General features: G+C 35.0%; 1 protein-coding gene across 1 annotated transcript; it reads left to right on the forward strand.

Annotated features, from left to right (window-relative positions):
* Window positions 1–3,746: 3,746 nt before the first annotated feature.
* LOC123551356 (uncharacterized) lies at window positions 3,747–5,795 on the forward strand. The gene is made up of 2 exons (XM_045340227.2): window positions 3,747–4,073; window positions 4,232–5,795. The coding sequence occupies exons 1-2, from the start codon at window positions 3,797–3,799 to the stop codon at window positions 4,789–4,791; spliced, it is 837 nt and encodes a 278-aa protein (XP_045196162.2). The 5' UTR covers window positions 3,747–3,796; the 3' UTR covers window positions 4,792–5,795.
* Window positions 5,796–9,556: the final 3,761 nt, after the last annotated feature.

The following is a 9,556-nucleotide window of genomic DNA, read 5'->3' on the forward strand; positions in this document are numbered from 1 at the left end:
TAAATGTGTTTGTATATTCATTCTTCTGAAAACAAATCATGGACATGTCTACGATCTGATGCTTTATGGTTTAATGATGCAGAAATAATGAATAAATTGCCGCACAAACGCTTCAAAACAATGGTTCCTTAAAATGACGTCATTGACGTCATGACGTTACGTGTCAGTTACCGCGCAAAATTAATAGCTTTTATCTTGAAAGTACGTAATTCTGTGCATTTTCATGATTTTAACTATTTTCAAATAACCATTATTTGCTGAAATATTTTTTTTAGTTTTTTGCTCTGAATCATAATCAATATTTTGCTTCTTTTGTGTAGTTATATTGAAATGTTATGCGGAATGTAAGAAAAGGATGATGGTAACCAATGTTATTTGGAATATAGTTGGGAAAAAGGGTACTTGTTACGGCCATTTTCAAATAAAAAATCTAGCAGTTTGATTTGTTATACCTATTTTTCAGGTTCCGTTGATAATTTGTTACTTATATACTAAAACTAAGATCTAAAATTGTTCAAATTTCAGTAGAAAATTGTGTTTTTTTTTAATTGAATTGATGTTACCATGGAAACGAAGCCCGTGACCTATGTATCTAAATGCAAAATTCAAAAGCGTTGACACTGGTCTATTTAAGAAACTCAGCTTCGGCTTTTTATTTTCATTTCAACAATATCCATGAGAATAATAGCAGCATGCTGAACGATTTTCCATGAAAAATGCCAGACGATGGGTACTGCTGTAAGTATTCTAAGCTGTGATTTTTTTTTAATAAATGCAAATAACACGATAATAAAATTTACGATAGAAATAAAATGTTTTAAAGCTACATTAGCTAGAAAGATAATCTTATTCAATATTTTTTATAAGAAATTACGACAAAAAGGCAAGATATAAGCTATTTTAAACATCTCTGTTGCCATGGTTACTTTAAACTTTAAGAAAAATAGGGTACCATGTAAAGTGATTGGTATTTTACTAATAATATTACCCAAATATTCCATGTTGGTCATTAACAAAATGGCACTGAAGCCGTCGAAAACCCCTATTTTTATACATAGTTGTTTAAAAATGAGAGAAAATGCGTTACCATGGAAGCCTCCCGACATATACATTTTAAGCTTATATTAGAAAGCTAACGTGCATACTAGTAAAATTATCAATTATGCAGACTTCTACGGATATCAATGAAACTAAAATACACTGAAAAGTGTTAAATATCCGTATTTTCCTTCTTCTTTCAATATGAAATACCTTTGGAAGGTCATGTTCTTCAAACCTGGATAAAAATTGAACTTGAAGAGACAGAAAAAAAACGAAATTGAGATTGTAGCAGTTAAAACTTCATATTACACGAAATACAAAAAAAATGCTGCGGTTAAAATAATTTGAATTTACCCTTGTAACAAGGTAACCTACTCCTTAACAATCTTGGTGTATATGATTTGCGGCGTATTTTTATGCTGAGACCAACGACACTTATATTTACAAACATTGCAATTTCCTTATTTTCAAGAGTTTCTAAAGTACATTCCTTGTCATTTCTAGACTTTTCGGTTGGAATTTTTGAAGGTGAGCAAGAACTTCTCGGAAAATTACAAGACCCAAATTCCAAAACATTGTTGAAAAACCTGAAGAGTTTTCCGTACCGTAAATTTGCAGCAAACAAAGCTGAATTGTTAAAAACAGAAATCTTTATGTATAGACAATTTAGATTCTCTCGAGGAGTGTAAAACTGGCGGTTCTTGACCGTCGGCAAACGTTATCAGTAAACAGATATTTTCCAGCTGGCTTATGGAAGGTCGGTGGTTCTACCCAGGTGCCCGCTCGTGATGAAATAATGCACGGAGGGGCACCTGAGGTCTTCCTTCACCATTAAAGCTGGAAAGTCAACATATGACCTATCATGTGTCGGTGCGACGTTAAATCAAAAAAAAATTCCTCCACGTCTTTTCCATTTTTTTGAAAAAAAATATTTTTGTTGAGCAGAACGACGGGCGTCATGTGTTTTCTTTAAAAATTGCATCAAGTGAAAGAATACCCTTAGGATCTTGTTGAGAAAAAAATGTTTGATTTGGTCAATTACTTCTTGTCATATCCTATTCCACGAGTATCTCCAAACCTTGGTGTATCTACAATCGTCACTATAAAATCTGAACGTCCGCCATCCTTGGAGGAATATATCGTGTAACATACATTTGATCCATTCCGTTTGGGATTCGGCCTTAACGCATGGAAGAAAAAATATTTATTTCTTCATGTATATAGCTATTGGACGAAGTTTTGTTATATGTTCTGGTCCTTTGGGATTATGGAGTACTAGATTCAGTTTTACTGAACCCTAAGCTGGTGCTAGGAGGCATGAAGATGTTGCTTAGTTCATTAAATTCATTAGATCTCTCACGTAAACAACCGGCTATCATTTGCTTAGTTGCGTTCTATATTTCCTATGGGTCCTCATAGAGATTTTATTTGATCCTACCTTGCCTTAGTTAAATATTAATGTCTTTATCTATTTTTTAATATAAGCCATTTACATTTTGAGAAAGCATCATTGATGGACATGATTATAGCCTTTAAATATAGTTTTAGCGGTGACAAAATTTCAAACGGTATTCAGAGACCGTGATCAAGCTAAACTTATACTAATGGTTTTAACAAAAAACATAGGAGTGTGTTTGATAGGAGAGTGAGAGAAGGTTGTATATTATATTCGTATGGATATTGAGAATGTATTAATGTGACAATGTATTTTGAAACAGGATGTTATTTGTACAGTAATAAGAATAAATAGTACATCAAATTTTTGTTATGGTTTCATAACTTCGAATATCTCAGATTCCTCCTTCTCACAAACTGCCTCTATGTCTCTATGGAAGACGAACGAACTAGAATTTACTTATTTCGTCCAAATAAGGTTTTACCGTCCCATCCCGAAATTTCAGTCCTCCCTATCTTACATGGTGGCTTTATATAGAAAAACGAATGGAAACAAAAATTTAGAGTGCTAACCTCCACTACTATCAATGTTTTTATATAAATCTGTTTTCAATCTCGATTTTAATAGGTAATTTCCATTGTAAATTTCAGTTCATTTGGACATCAAAATGAATTAAACTATTTCAATTATGTCTTTATTCATTTATGCACTGTCATATATTTTTTTGGAAAATTCTAAACTGGTATGTAAAAGTAAAATTTTAGAATAAGTTTTTCCTCAAAATATTGATTGGCCAGAACTTAACACAGGAAAAAATACATCTTTTGCCATAAAAGTGACATTTTTATACACAGTTTCGCCATTTAGGCATTTTAGTGGTGTGTTAAACTTGCAACAGTATCTTGCAAAAAACAACAATTCATGACAAACCATCACGGACAAGTGGATGAATCGTAGACTCTGAAATAATATTCCGAGAAAAACTCGGTCATTTGTTATATTTGACCTCGAGATATGGTCCGCCCAAATAATTGATCTGCTTTTTTTCAATAATAGAGCAGAAGAATTTCATTAATGTAAATAAGTGCACCAGGGTCTTCAACCGGGCTTATATCCACGTAAGTAAGTATCTTAATACTAAGCGAGTTTAAAATGACACAGACACTGAAAGGAATTGCTAGTTCTGCACGTTACGCAGTATAGTGCAGAATGAATGTCTCAACGTTATTGTAGAACACTGAGCGGTTCAGTGAAGTGTGAAGTCACGTTTTGGTTTTATTGGAGGGAACGTTTTGGTTTTATTGGAGGGAAAATCCAGTTCTAGGCTTGACTTCGGCTACGTTACACGTACTTTTCAACATGGACGAAGGAGCAATGGAGGCGATGATACAAGAAAAAGTGCAGTCAGCACTGAAGGCAAATAATGAAGATTTATTGAAGAACATTGGAACAATGATGGAAAAGATAAGTTCACCTTCAATTGTGTCTGTTAATAACACTGAAATACCAAAATTTAAACGTAAGAGCAATGATGAACAGTTCAAACATAATTCAAAAGTTATGACGAAGTTAGAGCATACTGGGAGTCACATCAGCTCAGGCAATATTGAAAAAGCGAAAGAATCTCTCATTGAAGGTAAATATCATACATAAACAAGGTCAACTATGTATACAAAAACGTATAGATTTTTACAATAGGTTACATAAGGTAAACCGATAATCTTTACCTGTGTGTATCTATCTGCTCACGTTAACAAGTGTATATACTTCACGTATTTATTTCAATAATTTTAGCTAAAGACATTGTGAAAAGGAGACAGAAACTGATACAGCTAGCAGATTCGTCGTCTTTAGGCTGGCGGGTTGTCGCAGAATATGAGACAAACCCAATAGCGTCTGACAGTGAAGACGAGAAAAGGATTTTCAAGGCGGAAGCCAGGGCTACAAGAAAAGTAAAATCTGAAAAAAGCAAATCACAAGTGAGGCATAGAAGCTGGCCCTATACTTACAAGAGACCCTCACAGGCTTCAGAGTCGCCATTGGCACCCGGGACTCAGCGTTACGGGCAGACGAATGCTTCCGGCCAACGTACCCGGCACGGTCTATGTTTCTCTTGCGGAAACCCAGGACATTGGAAATTGGAATGTCCACAGAATAAAGCTTCTAATAATAAGATAAGTACTTGTATTAGTTCTGTTGCATGTACTGAAGATGTATTAATGAGTTATTTAGACAATTCTATATCAGATACAAAATTCAGTAGCAAATGTTCACAGGTAGAACATAAATCAGATTGCAGTGACACATTTATTGCACAAAAACAAATTCTACCGTTTCACCGGTTGGTAGTTTGAAAAGATGTATTATTAAGTGGAAAGAAATTTCACAAGATATGTATATATTAGATGTTATAGAAAATGGATATAAGCTTCCACTTAAGTCCGTACCACCGCAAGTACATTTGCAAATAACAAATCAGCGAGAGAAAATCCAGAATTTGTAAATTCCGAAATAGAAAGTTTACTTGTTAAGGGCGTAATTTCAGAGGTGTACGAAAAACCTATTATTATTATAAACCCACTAACAGTAGCATATAACAGAGCAGGTAAACCTAGATTAGTACTTGACTGCAGGCACATCAATCCATTTTTGCATGTCTTTAGCGTTAAGATTGAAGATATTCGTATAGCACAACATATGTTTGATAAATACACGTATGCTTTCGTTTTTGATCTCAAAAGTGCATATCATCACATTAGCATAAGTTTAAAACATACGATGTACTTGGGATTCGCCTGGCCAACATATGAAGGAACAAAATATTATGTTTTCAATTCTCTTCCTTTTGGTATTGCCACAGCAGGTCATATATTTACAAAAACACTAAAATGTGTAATAAAATACTGGAGGACCATAGGTCATAGAGTTATCATGTTCTTGGATGATGGTATAGGTGGTGACAGAAATTTTGAGAGGGCCGTAGAATCAAGTAGATTTGTTAGAAAAAATCTATGTGAGCTAGGGTTTTTAATAGCTGAAGACAAATGTAGTTGGTTCCCATCACGAATGGTTACCTGGCTGGGTCATGTATTGAATTATAATGAAAACATGTTGTTTGTCACAGAAGAGCGTATTAAACGCATAGAAGTTTCATTAGACTCTCTAAAATTTCAGACTTCATCTGACAGGACGCATTTCGTACCAGTTAGATTTTTAGCTAGCATAGTAGGTCAAATAATATCACTTTTAAGTGTATTAGGCACAGTCGTATGTCGTAAAACAAGATACTTGCATAAGTGTATAGATTCACGTAGAAGCTGGAATTCTACCGTGTTGACTGATCAAAAAGCGTTAGGTGAGGTAAACTTTTGGCGTCAAAATGTTCGGCTCATAAACAACGCCGGCAGGGTTATGAAAGAAAACGTTTCAGTAGATTTTAAGATGTTCACGGACGCAAGTGCACATGGCTATGGCGGGTTTATTGAAGTATGTGAAGTAAGTCAAAATGAAATAGTTACTAGTGATTCTGGGTCAATTCATAAGGAAAGCAGGAAAGTTCAGTCTTTCGAAGAAGACATTTTAATTCAGAATAGACAAAGTGCTTTGTTTACTACTCTAACAGAACCAAATAATGAATTATACTTAGTTCAAGAGTATTCAAAATTAATGTCCTCTGAAACAGAGTTTAAGTTAGAGGGACTCCCGGAAGTGAGTCCTATCAAGTTCCCAGAAGTGGACTTGAGGACAGAGAGGTTGTCGAAGGAAAATCAATTTAAGTCCCTGGAAGTGGACTTCAGGTCAGAGAGGCTCCCGGAAGTGAGTCTGTTCAAGTCCCCGGAAGTGGATTTGAGGTTAGATAGACAGCCAGTAGTGCGTCAGTTAAAGTCCCCAGAAGTGGACTTTAGGTCAGAGAGGCTCCCGGAAGTGAGTCTGGTCAAGTTCCCGGAAGTGGACTTGAGGTTACAGAAACCGACAGTATTGCGGCATTTAAAGTCCCCGGAAGTGGACATAGGTTTAGAGAAACTCACGGAAGTGAGTCCATTTAGGTCATCGAAAGATGACATAGGGTTAAAGAGACTTATAGAATTATGTTTTCAGCAATCCCCGGAAGTGGACAACAGGTTAACGCTTTCGGAAGAGAGCCAGGTAGGATCTAAGGGGATAGAAAGTTGTAAGGTAAATGAGTTCACAAAAGCATGTAAGCAGACAAGTAATGCCGTAAGTAGTTCTGTTCATGTAGAAAATAACGAAGTAACAGGGAGTTGGAACGCATATGAATCATGCAGAAGTTCTACATGGAGAGAATTAGAGGCTATGCGTAGAGTTTTACTAAGCAAAATAAAACTATTACAGAATAAAGCAGTAAAATTCTATACGGATAACAAGAATATTACATATATTCTAAAATCGGGGAGTAATGTTGAGAACCTACATACAATTTGTTTACAAATAAATGATGTTTGCGAATTGCACAGTATTAGATATAATGTTGAGTGGATACCTAGAGTAGGAAATCAGAGGGCAGATTATTTAAGTCATTGCTTAGATCCAGATGACTGGTCAGTTAGTGAACATGTTTACAAATTTTTAGATAAATTATGGGGACCGCACAGTATTGACAGATTTTCCACACAATATAATAATAAATGTGTTAGATTCAATTCAAAATGGTGGGTGCCTGGCACTGAAGCTGTAAATTGTTTGGATGAATGTTGGTCAATAGAACTTAACTGGCTAGTTCCGCCACCAAGTATGATAACAGAATGTATAAAAAAGATGGCAAAAGATAAATGTAACGGTACATTAGTAATACCAAGGTGGCAGTCTGCACCGTTCTGGCCATTGTTAGTAGACAAAAATGGCAGATACAATGTGTTTGTGAAAGACGAATATGTATTACCAATTGTAGGTTCTGTTTGTCAAGGCCGAGGAAACAATGGTGTTTTTAGTAAAGAACCATTTTCTTTCAGAATGGTAGCACTGAGATGTAGCTTCACCGACAAAGATAACGTTTAATTATAATCGAAAATTACAAAAGGTTTACATATATTTGTATAAGATCATATGTTTTTCAGGTGTTGACTTAAGACACAATCTCAAGAGGAAATTTGACGAGGCAGGGGTCACGGTGGAAAATTCTGACTATGTAGTAGATCGCATGGCAACACATATTCTTAAGTCCAGAGCAGACGGAACTGTAACAAAATATTCTTATCAGGTGAAGGCTTTCAAAGATTTTTGCGAAAATAAAGGGTTTTCAACTAACCCAGCTCAGTCAATTCACGTTGCTATGTATCTTTCAAATTTAATTGACATTGGCAAGTCAGACAAAGTTGTTACTTCAGCTTTTTACGCTATAAAGTGGTTACATAATATAAACGATTTAAATGATCCAACCGAAAACGCAATAGTGAAAAGCATGTTGGAGTCTGCCAAACGAATAAACTCTAAACCGGTAGTGAAAAGGGACATTATTTCATCTGAGCATTTGATTGAACTTTGTGACATGTACACATATAGTACAGATGTTATTGTACTGAGAGACTTATCAATGATTTTACTGAGTTACTCAGGTTTTCTTAGATTCAGCGAAGTAAGCGATTTAAGACGTTGTGACGTAACATTTAATTCAGATTACATAATTCTTCGTATTAAGCATAGTAAAACAGATTGTTATAGAGCTGGTAGAGATGTATTCATTTCTAGAGGTTCCACTAGTGCATGTCCTGTATCAATGTTACAAAAATACATGCAGTTCGCTAAGCTCCACAATGATTCCGAAGTATATTTATTTCAACCCGCGTGCAGATCAGGCTCGAAATGTTTTTTGCTTAACAAGAATAAAAAACTGAGTTATACTCGCGCTCGAGAGTGTATTGTTCAAAAATTAAAGTCTGTAGCACCTGATCTGAAATTAGGTACCCACACATTACGTGCTAGTGGAGCCACTACTGTTGCAAACACATGTGATGTTTCAGAGCGTTGTATTAAACGCCACGGTAGATGGAAAACAGATGTTTCCAAAGATTCATATATTGATGATTCAGTTGAAAAGAAATTACATATTACCAAGCAATTAAAACTGTAGAAACATAAAGTATTGAAAATGTCAGTGACTAGTTAATTAAGTATCATTCTCGTCTTACGAGGGTTAATTTTTCGAATTTGAAAACGCTATGCTAACCTTTTAACGTTCTATAAAAGTCTTGCCCACTGCAATTTGTGTTGATTATGTTGTACGCAGGTGCGTTGAGACTTTTAACGCTTTAAAGCAGGGAAATTGAATTTTGATTTGTATGTAATCATCTTTTGATTTGTACACTATTCAATTCACTTGTCAATGAATAATCCACGAAATACTCGGGTACTACTGTATCACCAATGCATTTAATTTAACAGCTGATTTCTTCCAATCGTGATCATTTTACATTCTAATAAAATATTTTACTTAAAACACGTTTAAAACCGAATTGTAACATAGCACAACTATTTTGGTTAATTAACACAAACCACACTGTGTTGATAATTCGTTGTGTAGAGTTATTCAACATCATTTGCGCTCTCACTGAACTATTCCGCAAGACATACGACTATTTCCAAACCCAAATGAAGGCGTGTATAAGCAAAATAGCGTGATGAACTACCAAATGCCGCCTTACATACGTGAAGAAACAGTTCTATCACAACTGATCTAAATTTTGCAACAAAAGACGTATTAGAATAGAAACAATTTATAGCAAACTGTTTTAACAGGCTATAATCCCTCGTGAAATTATTACACTCGCCGCATAACTACCAGTCGGGTACAAATAGAATTAAACATTGTTTTGTTATAAATCAGGTCTTAGATAATCATTTTAGTACTACGTTATATCAAAATCGTTTCATGCATATCATAAAACACTGAACATGACAATCGGCAGTTGGCATCTAAAATTTACTTTTGACATTGAAACATTGGACTTAGCAGCAACACGTTATCATCTCAAACTATTCATTTGTCAACACACATACTCAGTTAATCTAAACTTGCTTAGGGTTGGATTTGGTCCTGCCTCGCGACAAATGTTTTCGGAAAGTCTGATGTATGACTGAATAATTGATCATGCACACATAAAA

This window comes from Mercenaria mercenaria, chromosome 11 (genome assembly GCF_021730395.1).
Source record: "Mercenaria mercenaria strain notata chromosome 11, MADL_Memer_1, whole genome shotgun sequence".
Taxonomy (NCBI): Eukaryota; Metazoa; Mollusca; class Bivalvia; order Venerida; family Veneridae; genus Mercenaria; species Mercenaria mercenaria.

Excerpts from the sequence above, each read along its gene's own strand:
- LOC123551356 (XM_045340227.2), top strand. The coding sequence starts at position 3,797 with ATGGACGAAGGAGCAATGGAGGCGATGATACAAGAAAAAGTGCAGTCA. Across the intron at positions 4,074-4,231 it reads GAAAGAATCTCTCATTGAAG|CTAAAGACATTGTGAAAAGG; the intron begins GTAAATATCATA and ends CAATAATTTTAG.